This window comes from Callorhinus ursinus, unplaced genomic scaffold (genome assembly GCF_003265705.2).
Source record: "Callorhinus ursinus isolate GAN/ISIS: 27379988/994484 unplaced genomic scaffold, GSC_fseal_2.0 scaffold22, whole genome shotgun sequence".
Taxonomy (NCBI): domain Eukaryota; kingdom Metazoa; phylum Chordata; class Mammalia; order Carnivora; family Otariidae; genus Callorhinus; species Callorhinus ursinus.
In genome coordinates, this window is record NW_027397084.1 from 10,559,908 (window position 1) to 10,580,735 (window position 20,828).

At 42.9% G+C, this 20,828-nt stretch overlaps 1 protein-coding gene across 1 annotated transcript; it reads right to left on the minus strand.

Moving 5' to 3' along the window:
- Positions 1-1,365: 1,365 nt before the first annotated feature.
- IL17F (interleukin 17F) lies at positions 1,366-14,566 on the minus strand. The gene is made up of 4 exons (XM_025890788.2): positions 14,456-14,566; positions 7,683-7,785; positions 3,129-3,334; positions 1,366-1,935 (listed from the first exon to the last, which is right to left on the minus strand). The coding sequence occupies exons 1-4, from the start codon at positions 14,497-14,499 to the stop codon at positions 1,695-1,697; spliced, it is 594 nt and encodes a 197-aa protein (XP_025746573.2). The 5' UTR covers positions 14,500-14,566; the 3' UTR covers positions 1,366-1,694.
- Positions 14,567-20,828: the final 6,262 nt, after the last annotated feature.

A 20,828-nucleotide genomic window follows, 5' to 3' on the forward strand; every position in this document is an offset into this window, starting at 1 on the left:
AAAAATGGGTGTCAGGCTTCTGCCACCTGCCTATCCTCAAGCCAAGTTTCAGGTGGGAGTGAGAACTTATGCTCCACTTCCTCTCTTGGACCTAGAAAGCAGCGGCAATGCAGAGGTATACTAAGCCTGTGGTAGCATTAAGGAGAAAATGTGCTGTGCCATACAGAAACAAGAGAGTGGCATGAAGACCAGAATCTGGAAGCTCCTGAGCCCCCAAGAAGCATAACAATATTGATAAAACACAACCAGTAACCCTAAAAGTCCCAGGAGTCAGAACAAGGCCAATGCAAAGGGATTGCATGGCCCCAGTGACCAGGGGCTCGTGGATGGCCAGTCCCAACACTGTGGTCCTTCCATATGCATTTCTTACTTGTCTCTGTATCTCTGCTGACAAGCACAGTGGCCAGTAAATGTTCACTTTGTAATATAATGTAGCCAGGGCCATGGAGCAATGAAGAGTTACCAGAGAAACTGAGGTCTGTCGACACCATTTTCCTTAATTCTCCATGTAACCCCCAAGTACCATTAATAATAAAATCACTCTCTACCTCATAGAAACAGAGAGAACAGTAGTTGCCAGAAGCTGTGGGGTGGGGGTGGAGAAATGGGGAGATGTTGGTCAAAGGGTACAAAGTTATTTGTAAGATGAATAAGTCCTGGGGATTTAATGTATAGCATGGTGCTATAGTTACCAATACTGTATTGTATACTTGAAATTTGCTGAGAGTAGATCTTAAATGTTCTCACTACACACACACACACACACACACACACACACACACAGGTAAAAATGTGATGCAAGTGTTAACTACCTTATTGTGGTGATCATTTCACTATATATAGAAAGACAGTCCTCATGCTGTATGCTATAAACTTACATAATATTATTTGCCAATTTATCTCAACAAAGCTGAGGAAACAAGTCCCCAAGATCATACACATACACACACACACACACACACACACACACACAGAGTAATGATGATAATAATAATTGTAAAATAACACTAACAGTAGTCCTCTAATGAGGAGCTTATGAGAAAATATGAAAAACAAATGACAAGTATTTAGAATTTCACAATCTTGAGGGCTCCAAGCTCTGTGAATACAAGCCAAGACTGGAAACAAACACCTGAAGTATTTTTCAATCATTAATACTTTATTATATTAATACTTGATATATTAATTTTTCTCCTAAAAATTTATATAACAATACATCATAAACAGATGGACAGTTTCCTTAAAAATAGGAGCATCAGGCCAACCTCTCTATTGAGTGAATCTTAATAAGGATGTGTACTAGAGCCTTACCCCATCCCTCCCACCCCACCCCACCCCACCTCACCCTTCACCCCCTCCCACACACTCATACTGTGGTTACATTTTCTGCATCTTCATCCACAGGGAACAGAATTTGCAACAGAATTTCCCGGGAATGGCCCCGAATCACAGCGACGGCAGGGCTATGCGCGCCTTCCTTCTCCTCCATCCATTTTCAAGGGTTTGGGACAGTGGAACAGCTCTATGGTCTGGAAGCGCCCCCAGAAAGTTGACACTCTATCTAATACAGAGCTCTGAGAATTCCGCCCAGGTCTTATCAAGAGGCCGATGAAGTGGAGAGAATCAGGACCACAGAGGACTTGCTGCAGAGCGCTGGGAGTGGTATTTCAGGGCTTCTTCAGCCAAGCTGACGTTCAGGCACGCACATAGCGCACGATGGGGGTGACACAGGTGCAGCCCACCGTCACCAGCACTTTCTCCAGCCGGAAGGAGCGAGTGCAGCTCTGGGGCTCCCTCCGCAGGACCAGGAACTCCTGCTGGATGGGAACCGAATTCATGGAGCTGTCTTCCTGCCCCTCGGCATTGATGCAGCCCGAGTACCTGCACTGGGCCTCCGCGATCTCCGAGGGGAACCGGTGGGGGTCCCGGGTGATGCTGCAGGGGGAGCGGACAAAAGCAGATGGTGAGACAAGGGAGAGGGCGGTGGACAAATGTGAGCGCCCCGCGCCACTGGGCACTCACCTGCAGGGAGGCGTTTCCGAGCAACCCAGGGCTGCAGCCAGATGGCCTGGATTCATCCACGGCCCCCCAGGCAGGTGCTTAACTGCCTAAGCCTGTTTCCTCCACTCTAAAATGGGGATTCTCACAGGGCTCTCTCATCGGACTTCTGAGGATATTCAGTGATACAAATGCACACGAAAGGCTACATGTTGGCATTCAATAAATGTCAGCTCTTTTATTTTTCCTTACACAATAAATGTCAGCTCTTTTATTTTTCCTTACACTGTTGTTATTATCATAATTATTATTCATCCTTTGCCTAGATATATGGAATACCACTAGTAGGTCTCCTAAGATAAAATCTACAAAGCCTGTTGCTTGGAAAGGAAAGCCAAAGCCCCAGCAGTCTGTGAATCCAGCACATTTCCTCAGTTTCTCCCTTCAAAGCCCCCTCTGCCAGGAGGTACAAAGGCAGCAAAATCATGCCAGCCAACATGCCACCATACATACTCCCTTCCTCTAGGAAGCCATGCAGGAGCCCCAGAAGCACTTCTAATTGTCCCTGGAATCTGTTCTCAGGCTTCAATCTGGAGCATATAGATGAGTACTTAGTATTCCAAGATCCCACACATCAGACAATATCACAGGACAGTACTCTGAACATCCCATCCCCATCTTGCATCCCCTTTCCCAAACTGGCCTTTCTTGTCTACTCTGTCTACCTCCTCATTCCTTGAAGACTGATGTCTAATCTGAGTGGATCACTCCACACTGACTTTTCTGGTTCCCACTTAACCCCATGCAGAGATCATTATATGGGCTGCTTTAAAGGGCCCTCTCTTCCAACACAGAAAGCTTGTCAATTCCAACCTAGGGCTTCATGAAGCAGGAAAAGGCAGAGAATCAATGAGAAGTTGGAAGCAAAATAGCAGGACCTCTGACCACACAGGAGGACCTAGCCCAAAACAGCAGGAAAAAATGTGAGCTCCTGGGCAAAGTTGGGATTTCTGTTTTTAAGAGTAAATATCAGGGCTTTTATTTTTTTCTGTATTTTCTAAATTTTTTACATTAAAATAAATTAACATATTTTTCAAAAGAATGTGAAGATCATTCTCATTTACACTTACTTATAATCCCAGGGGGAGCTGGAGCGGTTCTGGAAATCATTTGAGATGGAAATACCCTGGTTTTGCCTGAGGATGCGGATGTCAACCCTCACACTGTTACCCTCCAGAGGAGGGCACAAGGCAGCATCCCCTGCTTTTGGGTTTTTTCGAGCTGCCACCTCCCTCAGGAAGGTGAGCCCCAACACCACCAGGAGCAGGGTCTTGACCTGGAAAATAGAGAAGGTTGAGTTGGGTTAGGGACTCTGATGTCATTTGCTGGCAAGAAGCAACCCAGGCTCTAGCTGAACTCAGGATCCCCAGTGTTTTATGGGACCACGGCTTCATTCTGAACCTCAGGTCCTCACCTGGAAATGGGAACAGTCACACATGAAGATATCAGGGTGCCAAAATGCGTAGTAAACTCATTAGCTTGGTGATTGAGCCTCCCACAGTCTGAGAGCTCCTCAACAGTGGGACAGAAAGGTATCAGGATCTGGGACTGGATTTAAATCTTGATGTGGCCTCATCACTGAACCTCTGGTTTCTCTTCTTTCCAGCTGGATTATAATACTTGCTTTATAATAATATTCTCAAGATTAAATGTAATATTCTATTATAAAGCATCCATAAATTTATCTAATAAAAAAGATTAATAAATGATAATTCTTGTTTTTATTTCCAACCTCATATTTCATGAATTCTCCACAAAATCCTTCCTCCCAGCCATCCCTCCACCTAGAATACACTACCTCACCTCTACCTTCATGGAAGCCTACCCTTCCATCAAGGTCCCACCCAGAGGTGGTCTTCTCCAGGAACTGTCTCTAAAGTCATTCAATTAGAAATATGTTCATTTTCCTTAAGTCATAAAGCACTTGCCATCTAGCATTGAAGCCATAGCATTCAAGTGCTATGTCTTTACTGTCTGGAAATGTATTATTTTTGTTCAGGTCAGACACCTATTGGATTATAAGTTCCTGCAGGAGAACGTACCACAGAATAGGTGTTCCACAAATACTTTCTGGATGAATGGAAGTGCAGGTGAGTGAATGAATGAACAAAACAATACAGTTAAATTCAAAGCATTAAGAAAAACACTGTGTAAAACCAACTACAGCAAAGTTCCAATTATCCATGTTCACTGAAAGAAGCAGGGCCACTAATGATGCACAACAACAGAGAATATGAAAACTATTTGTCTTTAGCTCTGGAACATATATTCTTTATACTTACACCGAAATAATCGGTCTATCTGGTGTTACAGGAATGCACAAAGAAAGTGCTCTGTGCAGACCTCCCTAAAAGAAGAGCTAAAAATCTCTCCAGCTTCCCTTTGTCGCAACCACATGCTGCTCACCCCACCATCACCACCGAAACTTACTGGGGATGGACAAGGCCCATCACCAACTCTCAACATAATGTAGAACAAGAGCTGAAGCTGAGTTGCTTTCATTCTCTGGGTTCAGTGTTGTTCAGGCTCACACCTTCCACAGGCTAAGGTAGGGGGGGTGAGTAGACATGTCTGCTTAAAGGACCCCCTTTTTATATTTTGCAGATGCTGGAGGCAAGAAATGACAAGAGTATGCAGAAAGGTCAAGGTGTCAATTTCCTGTATTAAGGTAGCGGATACTAAAAAGAAGTCAAAGCCAGATTGACTCTGATAAGCCTAAAGTAGGCTGATTTGCCTTCAGATAATCAGCACTTGTCTACTTTCATCTACTACAATCATTCATTCATTCAACTCTTTCTTGACTGTGTGGTGACTCGGGACACATGCTCTAGAGTCAAATGTCCTGAGTCCATAACTCAGTTTCAGGACTCTGACCAGCTGTGATTCAATTTCTTCTGCTAGAAAATGTAAAGATTAAATAATCTGATCCACATAAGGCAGGAAAAGCACTGCCAGCACGTGGTAAGGATTCAATACAGGCAGCTAATAGGTCGACCTTGTCTGATGATGCACAGTGGCCAGGAAAGATGTGGAATTTGCCCTCATGCATCTTCTGTCTAGACAAAGTGCTGTGAAATAAGTCCGAAAAAGGTAAAAGATGCCTTCTTAGACCAGAGGGTTCTTAGCTTCCCAAGCCTACGAATCACTTCCTTTGGTTTCTTAAGGAAATTCCTCCTGGGTGTTTCCTCTTTCCTCTTTGGTGTCAAATTCACTGAGTCACTTCTAGTTTTCATTATCAAAGCTTTAAAGTCACTGTATTTTTGGGTTCTATGATTCAGTAATCATTTCCATGCTTCTAACAAATCCTTATATTTGCTTATATTCTTAGAGTATGTTAGAAGACACCTTCACATCTCTTTGAATACTGGATTCTCACAACTCCCTCACAAGGTAGGCAGAGCTAGTACGAATTATCCCAATGAGGCTGGTGAAAGAGTCATGCCTGGAAAGTAACAAAACAACGTGGGTGGGCTCACCAGCCTGTTACTGCCAGTCTGGGGACTCAAACCTAGGTGTCAGTGGTCAGTACTGTTGCTATTGAAGTCCATTATTATTATCAATATATAGCCACTCGTGGTGTTTAATCTTAGCTTTGTCCCACAGGAGGAGCCAAGCATTGTAAGCAATGTGGTAGCTGTGTCAGAATTGCATGAGCATTGGAGGTCACAGAGCTCTTTATCAGGAAATCAGATGATGCCAGCAAATCACTCTAGTTTGCCCCACAAAGCTTTTGATCTGAAACTGTAGATTTTAGTGGTTATGCGCCAGAGGCTTTGATATGGCTCTTGCTGATTCTTAAGAATGACATACACAGCACTTCTTCTCTGAGAGGTTCAGAGCATCTTATAGATTTGAATTCTTATAGGCCACCTCTGAGGCAGATAAACAGATATCACTCCTACTCTGTACAACAGGAAACAGAGGCAGGAGAACACATCAGTGAAGGTGGGCACTGTCAGGATATCGACAGCCCAACTCTACTGCAAGCTCACCTGAGACCATCTGAGTATTTGTCTCCTGAACTTCTCTGTGACGTGTGCTCACCCCTGGGTAGGAATGTGCTCCAGAGCCTGGCCAGTTCCTAGGCCCACAAGAATTTGTCTCAACTGCTTACCGAATGTGTCTTACCTGCCTGTACCTCCCAGTTTCTAATCCTATTCTAATGCCCCTCACACCACCATGTTTCTAGCAGATGGCCCGACAGATTACTTCAAACAAACCAAAAATAGAAATGGCTTTAGAGCATAAAGCTATCCGACAGATTTGTTTAGACACAATGGCTTCAAATTCAGAAATCCTGCCTCTGAACCACTCAAGGAGAACCATACTGTACTTGAGGTTGGTAAACCTAGATTCATATCCCAGTTCTTACGTGTTCAGTACCCAGTGATGTTAAATCACTTGGCTTAATTGAGCTGTTTTTCATATGTATGATGGCGAAAGTAGTCCCAATCTACTTCCCTGGACTGACAAGAGTTTCAGAGGTAAAAATAATAATATTACTAATATTAATATTTAACACATTGAATGCTTTCTCTATCCTTATTGGCTAACATATTAAAATGACCAATTTAAAAACTAAGCCATTTCAGAGGACAGATTTAGTCATTCTCAATGATATCAATTAATCCCCCAAGAAAACCTGTGAGGGAAATGCCACTATTATTCCCCTATACAGTTAAGGGAATAATTCTGCACAGAGCAGCTAAGTAATTTACCCCAAATCCCACATTTAGTAAGTAGTGAAGCCAGGTCTGTCTGACTCCAAAGCTTATACTCCCTAACTACTGCACTTTGCTGCATTTCTGGTATTCTCTAAAACAATACAGAAATATAACATAGTATTATCATCACCATATGCCATGACCTTTTATGAAATCCAAGCTCTTTTAAGTTACATGACTTGTAAATGGAGAAAAAAAAGAGGGCTTATTTAAGCCAATAATATGGCGTATAATTTCCCAAGCCCTGTTTTCAAGCTCCTCTACATTGTATCCTTCCCAGGCTTTACCTGACTAATGCCAGGCAAGATTCTAGACCCAGGAGAGGTAGATTTCCATCATAGTAACATCTCTCTCTCCTCCATGAGGAATGAGACAATGCAAAAATAATCAACTATCTGAGACCTAGCAAATTTCCCCCCTCTGGGAGCTATCCAAAGTTCAATACTGAGTGGGTTCACTTCCTTCACCCTGGGCACTCTTTGTCGACTTGTAGTCTTAAGGGAATCATTAAAGCTTTTGAGGACCCACTTTCCTTGGTGAAAGTACATGTGTACTATCTAAAAGGCTGGAAGTCCCCATGATGAGATGGGAGTTTTAGACCGATCTAACTCTGTAATGGTGGCCACAGGGGAGATCATGTCCAGCTGTCTGTGACACCAGAGTGGAGCAAGCTATCAACCACCTATGCGAAAGCCACCATATGAGGAGCTATATTTTGCACCCCATTATAACTTCTAGTTATTTGTTCTTTTTCTCCACCAGACAGGGGTCAAAATTAAAGTCAGTCTGTCCTTAAGAAATATTCCCAGTAAAGACGCCAATCAGGCCTAATTCCTTAGAAATCTGCTCTCCTGAAATCCTAGGGATGACGGCTACGAAACAGGAATTATTTTTACTCACCATGGCCGTGTTGCGCAGGATGGTCATTGTCATTTTGCTCTGGTTGCCTGCTTTGTGTAGTAAATTCTTCCTGTGTGTGTGCGTCACCCTGTATACGCCTGTGCTGTGTCAATGAGAGTACCTGTTGGTTTTATAGCAATCACTGTCCTTATTTCAACTGACCTCCTTACTGTCTTAGTTGTGGTTACCCCAGAGTTACTGACGAATGCAGGTTTTTTTTTCTATTCCACTTCCTGAAGGGGAATCAGAGAGGGACCCTAGAAGGGGATGACGGAAAAAGGACCAAATCTTCCTTTTCTTCCACCCCCCCTTGCCCTCAAATTACAGCAAAATTCTTAACTAATTTACTACAGAGATGAACCAAATTACAAATTGCTGTCATGATCTTTTATGTTCTTCCCCAAATGGCTAACGACTCTTGTCACGCACCATATGTTCTACTTTCCAGTCATGCGATATGAACCATGATTTAAGTGGGAGATATGTTATCTTTACAGGGTCCTTGGTGTTAAATGACAGGACTATCTTTAGCTCCATTTTATGAATGGGAAAACAAAACCAAAGAAATTAATGACATCAGTAAGAGATTCAGAATTATATCCCCAGGTAGTTTCATAGACTCCCTGAACAAATTCTATTTTAACCCCATGCTTAAAATCCTATTGATGCTTAATAAATAATCATTTTCATAAAGCACATAATTGACCATTATCCTGGCCATCTCTGGCAAGTTTACAAACAAAATGAAAGAGAACAAAGAGTCCAGAAACTCAAAGCCTTAAAAAAAACAACTCTTTCTAGCCTCCAAAAACCAAAGATAGATTGAAAAAGGCTTTGAGGGAGAAATGCCCAGTAAAACCTTTCAACCAAATAAACTTCCTACAGGCAAGAATCAAAATGAAGCATCTAGTAAATGCTTTTAATCAGGTAAAAGGACTCAGAATAAAGACTGTAAGGGTATAGTTCCAGTAATCTACCCCTAAATCAAGAGAGGGAGAGAGACTTACAGGAATGAAAAAGCAAAGAAATAGAGAGTTCTGGGAATTATACCACGAAAAGAACCAACTTAGATAAAAGTTCACTAAGTTTTTGAGAGTTCTAAGTTAGTCACAAACCAGGTCTCAGTCCTATGCCCATCTAGGAGCAGGAAGTAAGGTCCCAAGGAAGGTATATTCGCCAACACTACTTCAGATGCGGCCAGCGATTATGGGGGGGGGGGTGCGTGGAGGGGAGAAAACTCCCGGGAGGTGGAGCCAGGGACCACATGAGTACTTAGGAGGTGGACCCCTCTCAAAAAACAGAATCCGGGTCTAATCAAAGAATATCCCACATGCCCTGGCTATGGGATCCCCACAGGGCCAACCACGTCAATCCTTTTCAAGGTTGCTACAGACCAAAACTTTTATGCACCTCCCGTTCTTTCACTTTCCAAATTGAAGTGTTTTATCCCAGTCTAAACTGACTGATAGAAACATTAAGTAATTTTATAGGCTTTTCTGTTTATTTTCATTTTCTTTATCAGAGCTCTGACTCCTTATCAAAATAGCCAGTTAAATGATATTACCATATACTAGGTCTAAAGAATATTTATAAGGGATTAAATGCAAAAAATAAACTGAGATTATCATTCACTAAACACAAGCTATTAGTATATAATTTATTTTAACCTCAGTCTTATCTCCAAATGTTATTAAAACACTGCTTTCTAATTTCCCTAAGGTACTTATTTATGTTCGTCAGATCTTCCTGAATACAAGTTAAGAACATCAGGTCAGGGGCGCCTGGGTGGCTCAGTCGTTAAGTGTCTGCCTTTGGCTCAGGTCATGATCCCAGGGTCCTGGGATCGAGCCCCGCATCGGGTTCCCTGCTCATTGGGGAGCCTGCTTCTCCCTCTCCCACTCCCCCTGCTTGCATTCCCTCTCTTGCTGTGTCTCTCTCTGTCAAATAAATAAATTAAATTAAAAAAAAAAGAACATTGGGTCAGAATGGCCTCAAAGTAAAAGCCATAATTAATGCCCATCTTCAAGCTTCTTACGGCTCTTCTCCTCCTCAGTCATAAAAATTCTTCCTCTGCCTAGGCTATTCAAACTAATCATATACATGGCTTATTTGCCATTTTAGCCCCTAGATCATTTAGAAAGTCCACGTCCCATTCCCTTTTATAACCTTACCTTTCTGTCCCCTGTTGAAGAAAACCATGTGGTAACATGACCGCATTTCTTACAGATTTAAAGCTACAGACCCTACAAACTCCACATAATCCTTTTTCCTCCTTTTAATGCAAAAGATCATTTCCAGTTCCAGAATTCTTTGTGCCTGTGAATTCGGTTTTACCTATTTTGTTTGAAGCTAAATTCAAACTCATTGTGTGCTTTCCAGAATCTCCAGAAAAATCACACTCCATAGCAACCAACACCCCCTCCCTTTTCTTAAGTTGAACACATTTTCACCGTGAAAAGATTTTCAAGAACAAAACAACTTTACTTTTGATTTAACCACGAGAAAGAGCTTATTATAATGATCATTTGTCAATGAAAATATTGTGTCAGGATTCTCAAATGCTGATGTTTGTGGGCATAAGAATTACATGGGGCTTAGCTCAACAGGGATAAAAAACACAGAAAACCCCTCCTTTCCTTTCTCTCTATAAGTGTCTCAATATCTGTGTGTGTTCCGTCTGTCTGTCTAAAACAGAGTACAATTCCTGATCATCTGACGAGAAAATGAATCTGTGTGAAGAGTTGCAGTGAAGAGATATGAAGGAAGAAGACTGAAGACAAAAGCTGACAAAGAAGAAATGTAAAGGGGAAGATAAAGACTTAGCTAAGGTGTTTCCCCAGGGTGCCATGTGAGAATCCTGGGTGAGACAGGGTTAAGGTCACTGCAGAAAGTTCCAGATCAAATGAGGGACCCCTCAATTCTGAATCTGTTCTCTGAACTGTGGAAACCTTTTGCACCAGAGCTTTATCTCCTTGTTAACAAAAACACCATTTATTAAATGCCCACTCTGTGCCAGTCACTGTGCTGGGCACCTAAACTAACAGGGGTAAGAAGAAAAATAAAAGTACTGTCCAAAAAAAGAAGGAAATCACCAGGACAGTTTCCTCCACGCAGGAGTGCCACGAATCTTATGTCAGACCAGATGGTACCTCTGTTTTGGAGAGAACTTACTGCGGGCCTTTTGGGAAGTGCAATGATAAGAGCCTTTCTCTATCCATGGTAAATACAGAGAGGAAAATGCTGTTCTTCCAGGGTAGAAACTAAGAGGAAGGCGCTACACATACAAATAACAGGAATCTGAGTTATCCCCGGAGGGAAGAGAAATGAGGGATGCCAGTGAGAAAGTGTGGTAGCTGACAGAGCAGGGGAACTTTAAAGAGTCATGAGCCTAGTCTTTAAAGAGTCTCTATGCTGACATTGTGCTTTCATTCTCTTCCATCGATTCCAGGTCTAAAATTGTTTACACACAGAGTCCCAGGATGTCGACATAGCTGCAAAGTGAGGTGGAGGGAGGACACAGCAGCCTCAGAAAGAGAGGCAGCAGGAGTGGAACCAACAAACATTTGCAGTGAGAAAGTAAGCACCGCCCCCACGCCCACACCATCCAGGGGGCCTTGCTGTTCAGTTTGATCCTGGGAACTTGTTGGCTCCATCGGTTGTGCTTCTGACTCTTGGTTTTGGCTCACGTCAGGATCTCAGGATCAAGCTCTGCATCAGGCTCCGCAGTCAGCAGGGAGTCTGCTTGAGATTCTTTCTCTCCCTCTGCCGCTCATCCCTGCGTGCTCTTTCTCTCCCAAATAATAAATAAATCTTAAAAAAAAAAAAAGGTAGACTCTCGGTTGACAGATATTAACTAGACTTACTGTGGTAATCATTTTGCAATGTATAAAAATATCAGATCGTACACTTGAATATAATGTCATCTATCAGTTATACCTCAGTTAAAAAGAAAAAGGAAACAGTGGCTACCAAAAGAAATTAAAATAGAAAATATATGAAAAAACAGTTTAACCTCAAGGGTAATCAAAGTAATACAATTTAAACTAAGATAGCATATTTAGCCTATCAAATTGGCATAGATTTTTTTAAAGATTTATTTATTTATTTATTTATTTATCAATCAGAGGGAGCACACAAGCAGGGGGAGCGGCAGGCAGAGGGAGAAGCAGGCTCCCCACTGAGCAGGGAGCCCGACGCAGGGCTCGATCCCAGGACCCTGGGATCATGACCTGAGCCGAAGGCAGACGCTTAACCGACTGAGCCACCCAGGCATCCCAAATAGGCACAGATTTTTAAGCATGCAATATGAATAGGAGAATGGGGAAAGGGGGCACTTTCAGGTATTACAGCTAGGGGTGGTTTGGGTAGAATTTTGTGTAGATCATTTAATAATATGGAACAAAAACCTAAAAAAAAGGTCCACCCCTGGGAATTGTTCTAAAGAAATAGAGATGCACTCAAATATCCATATACAAGGATATTTAGGTGGGAAAATTGAAAATGCCCTAGATTTCCAACAACAGAGTAATGGTTAAGTAAATGGCGGCATACAGAATGATAGAATTTTTATAGCCGTTAGAAATTGTTTTCCAAGAAAATTCAACAACTTTAAAAATACCTCTGTTGTAACACTTGTTGAAAATATCAAGGAACAGTTCATATAATGCATGACCTTACTCTGTATGTATAGATACACACATACTCCGTACACGCACATGGGTATGTACGTGTGTGCGTGTAGATGTGCACTCACAGAAAGTGCCTGAAGATATATGCAAAAATAAATGTAGAATCTCTGGCCCCACCCCAAACCTACTGAATCGGACTCTGCATTTTCACGAGTGTCCCATCACATGAAAGTCTGGGATGCCCTGCTTTACGGAACGTTTAAGACGTACGAGACTTCCTGTAAAATCACAGTGGGGCCCGCTCGGTGCGTTACATTCTCTGAAACAGAAATGGAGAGTCAGGTGCTCTGGAAAAGTGACTGGGACAAGAAAACCTGAGCCTTAAATCTCAACCGTGTCCGCCTCATAGCTAAGAACCGTAAGGTCCCCTGGTGAGGGCAGAGAGAATAGGACAGTCAGTGGGGCTGCTCCGTGTCATAACCCAGCGACAGCCGCTCGGGGAGGCCTAACCAAGCTACCCACAAGCTAGCTGAAGGCAACTCAGGTTTCGTGCAGACTTTCACTTACTCAGCAGCCAAGCTGATTTCCTGCATCAAGGTGGATTGAATTAGTCAACCTAAGACCCGAGTGCCGGTGCCCGGGGAAAGCCCAAGTGAATGTCTTGTCAAATGCTGTCGAATTTTCCTGGCTTCCTCCCACTAAAATTTCTCCTCAGCTTGTTTCTACCGGGGTCATACAGGAACCAGGGATCAGTAACGTCTGCTCCTGGGCTTCCCCCGCTGTTGTCGTACTGACAATCAGCAACGTTCTGGTGACTTGGGATGGCAAGTCTAGCCCCAGAAAGATGACCTTGCACTCCACTCTTGCCTCTAGGTTAAACTGCCAATTCCCTGGACACTGGCCCGAGTCTGATGCATGGCCCCAGCCCACTTCATTAAAGAAAGTCACTTTCCCAAACTTGCCATGTGAGGGAAACTCATTTCTCAGCTTCTGCTCCACAAAATGTTTTATATTTCTGAGCCCTGGCTCTCTCTAGGCCAGTTCCTTTTCCCTGGACTGGCCTTTTCGGTTGTTTCTGCTCATTTAGGTTCACCACAGATTCTTAGCCTCTTGCCTCAAAATCTGTCTCCTCTGACTGGCAACCCACTTACAAGTGGGTTACAAGTCTTTCCCTTTTCTGATCTCTCAACTTACTCTCATGGCATTTCACTCAGCATTTACTTAGAGACAACTTTTCTACTGTCCATTTGAACAGCTATTTGTACGTGCTTTGGCTTTTTAAGTTTTCAAGCGTTTATTCCTAATGTGTTCTCTGGATCTTACACTCTTTAAAGGAGACAACTGTGACTTCTGCTTTATGTTCCCACCATTCCCACACCCCTAGCAAAATATCCTATTCATAGCTAGTACTCTATGAATATTTATCCACTTGATTTAATTTGTTGTTGACACTAGTTTATTGTTTCTTCCACCAAGTTTCTTGCTGATGAAGGGGATCAGAGTATGCCACCATAAAATATGCAGGAAAAGCTCTCTGGCCCCCACCCCGATCTTTCTGTCTAAAAGCATGACATAAATTTCCCTATTTCCCTTTGTAAAGTTGTCTCCCTCTACCACTATTCGGAAGAGGAGGATAACTCTTAATCATGGCAGGCAGCTCTTATCAATGGTGAAGTCCCAACTGGAGTCTGCATAGCAAATCCTACTAAATATCCTTATCTTTTATTAGTTTCCCCATATATCTACCTTCCCACAATTTACTTCCCCCAGAAGTCCAACCCTTTGTCTAGTTACTTCTCCATAGTTTATCACTCTTTGTTAAAATAGAATATGAATCCCCGTGTCTAACTACTTCTTTGGTCCTTCATCTCTCTCCTATGAAGGCCTCCATATGCATACATAACAAACCCTTTCTCCCGTTAATCTTTTTGTCAGTTTAATTTACAGGGCCTGGGTACAGAACCTAAAAGGGTGCAGGAGAAAGTTTTTCCTCCCCTACATTACTTTCAATTCCTAAGAGATCAGATGGGCTGCCCAAAAAATTATTAGAGAGGGTTATTTTGAACAAGAGAAAACTTATAGACACATAATATTGTTTTCAAGTATTTGGAAGTTTTGTAAAATGGAGAGAGATTAGACTGTCACCAGAAGGTCACACCAAGATGTTGGGGAATATCAGGTAGTGACATCCCAGAAGGCAATCATGTATCAGGGGGCTCTTTAGACCGGACCTCCTTCAAGGTCTCTTCAACTTTGGGATCCTATGAAAAACAAACAAACAAACAAAAGTATTGATATTTTAATTAAACATACCCGCAATCTCAGTCTTGGGAGTAGGGGTATTTATGAGTGTGCACATGTGGGTGGATACAGTTATGTATCTTCTGCCCTTTTCTTCAGTTTTTTCCTCTTTCTACGGAAAACAATTACATGACTCCAAATGCTAAAAATTCTAAGTATGTTTCCCACAAAGATCCAGGCTAAGAAGAGAATAACTTGGGGGTGGGGGGAAGGCCAGAGAAAGAGCACCAGAACAACCACCCTTCTGAGAAATGTGTTACTTTCACTCCTGCCATGGGACTGATTCACAATGATGACTCTCGGGGCTCCCCTCATTTGCGTAGCAACACTGTAGAGTAGCAGGATGAAATGGGTTTCCTGCAAGGGGTGGTTCATCGTTGCAGAGAGGAGGGACTGCAGGGGACACAAGGGAGAAGGTTGGAGGAGGAGGAAAGCAGAGGGGAAGAGACGTGGGAACGAAAAGCAGAGCCCGTGGGAGCAGAGAGCAAGTGCTCCCCAGTTAGCAGGCTTGTTCTGCCGCTTCCTCTGCTGCATCTGACCCGAGAGGAGATCAGAAGATAGTGGATGGGGAAAGATATCAGGGAAAAAACATAGACGCTGAGAAGGTTCTTGGACATGCAGACAGGTGTACTTATTTAAGCTGGAGAGAAAGCTTCCAGTAGATTGCATGTTTATGTCCATTACCCAGGTTTTATGCTAAGCAAATAACGCAGAGAACACCACTGCTGACTTTCTTACTCCATGACACCTCTCATACCTTACAAATGCATCTGTCCAGAGCACCCCTTCACCTGCCCCCCCCCAACTCACAATAGCCATTAAGGCAGGGAGGCTCCTCTTTACCTTTGCCGTTGGCCTCCATCACAGATTTCAGGAGCTGCACAGGTCTTCAGAAGTAACCCACTAGCTGATGATGGAGGTTGGATGGCTTTCCCACAGACCACCTCTGGGGGAGGAGCCCGGCTTGGACCGAGGCCTCCTACTCCCTCCAATATCCATCTTCAAATAAAGGGGCCCTTCTCTCCAACTCTTCCAGGGCCATTTTTCTCTTTAACAAAGTGCTATCAAGGAAGGAAAGTGATTCTAATATTAATAGCCTTACATGGTAGGGAAAGCCATACAGCTTACAAAGCATTTTCATATACTTGATTTTGCCTCTCAAGACAATTGCATGAGAAAGATGATAAATCTCTCCGTTTCACAAGTTGAGAAATTGAGACCTAAAAAGTATGTGGCAACTGTCCAAAGCCACGCAGCTACCAAATAATAGAGTTTGCAGTTCAAAACAGGGCTTCTGACCCCAAGCCCAGAGAGGTAATGCAGATGCAAGCTGGAGAAAAATTTACAACAAAGATACCCAGGGCATGGTGGAAAGGAGAGCAGTTGTCGGAGGATCAGACTTGAAGAGTGAGCAGCATTTTCTCAGTGATGTCTGGACTGGGGTCAGGACACCTGAGTGACTCTGCCTGTTCTCTGAAGATGAGGAGAAATAAAACCAGCCTTGACTTGTTTTACTCTGAACCCTTTCTAGGCTTTACATATTGTCTTACACACATTTATCTGGCTGTGAACCAGATAAATGGAAACAAGAGCAGGCCAGATGGTTTCAGTGACAGCTCTTAAGATGCCTTGCTCTACTGACTTTTCATCTCCAGTTCTCAAAGATTATATAGCTGTGGGAAGTTGCCTTCTCCACACTTGGTGTTTGTAATGATAGAATTTTTAAAGCAATTCCGTAAGTCTGAATTGCAACTACTACGGAAGGTATTATATGGGAAGTACATAGTATGAGATCAAAAAATTAATTTCTAGGGCGCCTGGGTGGCTCAGATGGTTAAGCGTCTGCCTTCAGCTCAGGTCATGATCCCAGGGTCCTGGGATCGAGTCCCGCATCGGGCTCCCTGCTCCTTGGGAGCCTGCTTCTCCCTCTGCCTCTCTCTCTCTCTCTCATGAATAAATAAATAAAATCTTTAAAAAAATTAATTTCAAATCCAAACCAGAGTAAATTTGGCAATTTAAAAAAGGTGTGGGTGGGGCTGAGCAAGACATCCAATGTCAGCAAGGATGTCAGACAGAGGGCATCCCTCATACATATGTGTGGGGACATAAATTGGTAACTTAGTGAAACATATCTAAAACTTTAATAATGTTCATATTTTGACCCAACAATTACACTTCTAGGAAATCATCCTAAGGAAGTAAATAAGTATGGACATAAAAATTTGGCAACAGGGCTGCTCAACATAGTATTATTTATAATCATGAAAAATTAATAACAATAAATGCCCAACTATATAGGGATATATAGAGACTTACCTGGAAAAAAAGAAATCCAAGGTATATTTTCTCTGGGTGACTAGATTACAGGTGCTCCTATTTACTTCTTATGGCTATTTTCTAGGGTTTCTCTCATGAAAAGATTCTGTTTTTATACTAAGAAAAAATTATACTTGTTTTAGTTAAAAAAATTTTAAACAGGTTCCAGAATGGTAGTTTCCTGGTAACCGTAGGGCCCACCCTAGCACAAACTTTGTGAGATGGTATGAAATAGCAAATACCAGTCATTGCCAAACTGGTCCGAGGGCAAATTGCCGAGAGCATCACTGATGGTGGAAGGTCTTCAATTTCATCTCTGCACCCTGGTGCCCAGGCTGTCACACCAGCTCCACTCAGACATAGTTGTGACCGACTCCAGCTCCCTAGAGCAGTCTCGGCCCTTTGAAGGCAGCAACATGAAATCATGGTTAGACTATAGTAGTTAAGAACCAAGATGGCCCTGAGTTTGAATCTGGACTCTACTGGCTACGAGCTAGGAGGCCCTGAGCTAATTCTCTGACCTCTCCAAGCCTACTCCCTCTTCAGAAAAATTGTGAGAGTAAAACGCATTTCAGAGGACGGTAGGGAAGATTTAATGAGATGATTTACATGGCACTTAGTATATATATATATATTATAAGCTCTTAAGAAATGATCACTATTAGTAGGGCCAGCTCTTCTCCCCTGCCCCAGTCACTAAGTACATGGAGTCACTGTCTCTGGGAGTTAGTTTGCTTGGGAGCTTGGAACCTGTATACAGCATCCCTCTGTTAATTCTAATTTGTTAAGTGTTTTATTATCCATTCGAGTTAAATGTGACATGTAATTTCACTACTTCTGCAGGATTTTCAGAACTCTGACTTTCAATTCAAAGTTTCAAAACATTCTTACTCCCTAAATCCCTACAATTATTTGTTAATCTCACTCTCAAGTGCCTCATCTGTAACTTGCTGGTACCACTGGGTATATTGTGAGGTGTCACTTTCAAAACTGGTTTTAAAGTTCATCAAGAATAAATTATAATAGGGAGCAAGATGGCGGAGGAGCAGGAGACCTGGATTTCGTCTGGTCTCAGGAATTCAGCTAAATAGGGATCAAACCATTCCGAACACCTACGAACTCAACAGGAGACCGAAGAAGAGAGTAGCAACAACTCTCTGAACAGAGAAGCGACCACTTACTGGAAGGTAGGACGTGCGGAGAAGTGAATCCGAGGCGATATTCGGGAGGATAGACGGCGGGGGAGGGGGCCTCCGTCGGCTGCTTCTGGCAAGTGATAGAGCCACGGAGCACAGAATCGGACCTTTTACAAGTCGGCTCCGCTGAGGGACGTCGCTGCAGTGGCTAAGCTGGGGGTGGAACCCTCACAGGACAGTGTGGTCTCAGGACCCTTGGGGTCACAGAAAGACCGGGGGTGCCTGAGTGCAGCAGAGCTCCCAGGTATCGGAGCGGGGAAGCCGGCTGCAGAGACAGAGCCGAGGCGCGGGCTCTCAGCTCGGGGTTGCCATAAACTGTGATCCGCGGCCCAGTCGGGCCACTGCGCCTCCAGCAGGGACCCAACAAGCGGCAGATCCGGGGAGACTGCCCTCCCTCCCCCAGGAGGAGTGGCGCGGGAGCGCACCGCAGGGATCTGCTGGGTTTGGAGACTCCACACGGGGTCGGGAGCTAGAGACAGAAACACTCGGTCACAGGCCAGGTGAGCATGGAGTGCGGCCGGAGACCGGGGAGACGGGAGTGACTGCTTTTCTCTGGGGGCGCACTGAGGAGCGGGGCCCTGAGTTCTCGGCTCCTCCGGGTGGAGATTGGGAGGCCACCATTTTCACTCTGGTCCTCCAAGGCTGTACCGAGAGCTTGCAGGGAACAAAAGCTCCCGAGAGCAAACCCGAACAGATTGCTTAGCCTGGACCGACAAGGGTGGGGCAATTCTGCCTCCGGCAAAGACATTTGGGAACCACGGCAACAGTCCCCTCCCCCAGAAGATCAGCACGAACAGCCAGCAAGCCAAGACCAGGTTTACCGGTCAAGGAGAACGGGAGAACTCCAGCGCTAGGGGAATACTGCACATAGAATTCATGGCTTTTTTACCATGATTCATTAGTTTTTCAAAGTTAATTTTTTTAACTGTTTTTTTTTTTGAATTTTTCTTTTTCCCTTTTTCAACCAACATCGTATCAATCCCTTTTTAAAAAAACATTTTTATTTTTCATTTTTAGAGTCATATTTTATCCCTTCATAGTAGTTACCCTTATTTTTGGCATATATATATAAGTTGTTCTCTCTTTAAAATTTTGAGATACAGTTTCTTCTAACAGATCAAAATATACCCTAAATCACTAGTGTATGGCTTTGTTCTAGTCTCCTGCCTGATCACATTCTCTCCCTCTTTTTTTTTTAATCTTCTTCTTTCTTTTTTCAAACAACTTATCAATGCCTTTTATAAAATCTTTTATAATTTTCATCTTTACAGTCATCTTCCATCCCTTCATTGTATCAACCCTTATATTGTACATACATAAATCTTTCTTCCTTTAAAATTTTAGGAGGCACTTTCTTCTAACAGACCAAAATATGCCCAAAATCTAGTGTGTGGCACTGATCTATGCACTAGCCTGATCATAATTGATCATATTGGTTTTTTGTTTTGTTCTGTTTTTGTTTGTTTTTATCTTTTTCTCTTTTTTTTTCTCCTCTTTCTTTTTTCTTTCCTTCCCTTTCTTTTACCCTGATTTCAGGCCTTTTCTGATTTGTATAGAGTACATTTGCTGGGGACGTTGTTAACCTGTTAGCATTTTGTTTTCTCATTCATCTATTCTCCTCTGGACAAAATGACAAGACGAAAAAAATCACCTCAGCAAAAAGAACAAGAGGTAGTACTGTCTGCCAGGGACCTACTCAATATGGATATTAGTACGATGTCGGACCTCGAGTTCAGAATCATGACTTTAAAGATACTAGCTGGGCTTGAAAAAAGCGTGGAAGTTATTAGAGAAACGCTTTCTGGAGAAATAAAAGAACTAAAATCTAACCAAGTCGAAATCAAAAAGGCTATTAATGAGGTGCAATCAAAAATGGGGGCACTAACTGCTAGGATAAATGAGGCAGAAGAGAGAATCAGTGATATAGAAGACCAAATGGTGGAAAATAAAGAGGCTGAGAAAAAGAGGGAGAAACAACTACAGGATCACGAGGGCAGAATTCGAGAGATAAGTGATACGATAAGACGAAACAACATTAGAATAATTGGGATCCCAGAAGAAGAAGAAAGAGAGAGAGGGGCAGAAGGTATATTGGAGCAAATTATAGCAGAGAACTTCCCTAATGTGGGGAAGGAAACAGGCATCAAAATCCAGGAGGCACAGAGAACCCCTCTCAAAATCAATAAAAATAGGTCAACACCCCGACATCTAATAGTAAAACTTATGAGTCTCAGAGACAAAGAGAAAATCCTGAAAGCAGCTCAGGAGAAGAGATATGTAACCTACAATGGAAGAAATATTAGATTGGCAACAGACCTATCCACAGAGACCTGGCAGGCCAGAAAGGACTGGCATGGTATCTTCAGAGCACTAAACAAGAAAAATGTGCAGCCAAGAATACTAAATCCAGCTAGGCTGTCATTGAAAATAGGAGAGATAAAAAGCTTCTAGGACAAACAAAAACTAAAGGAATTTACAAACACGAAACCGGCCCTACAAGAAATATTGAAAGGGGTCCTCTAAGCAAAGAGAGAGCCTAAAAGCAGCATAGATCAGAAAGGAACACAGACGATATACAGTAACAGTCACCTTACAAGCAATACAATGGCACTAAATTCATATCTTTCCATAGTTACCCTGAATGTAAATGGGCTCAATGCCCCAATCAAAAGACACAGGCTATCAGATTGGATTAAAAAGCAAGA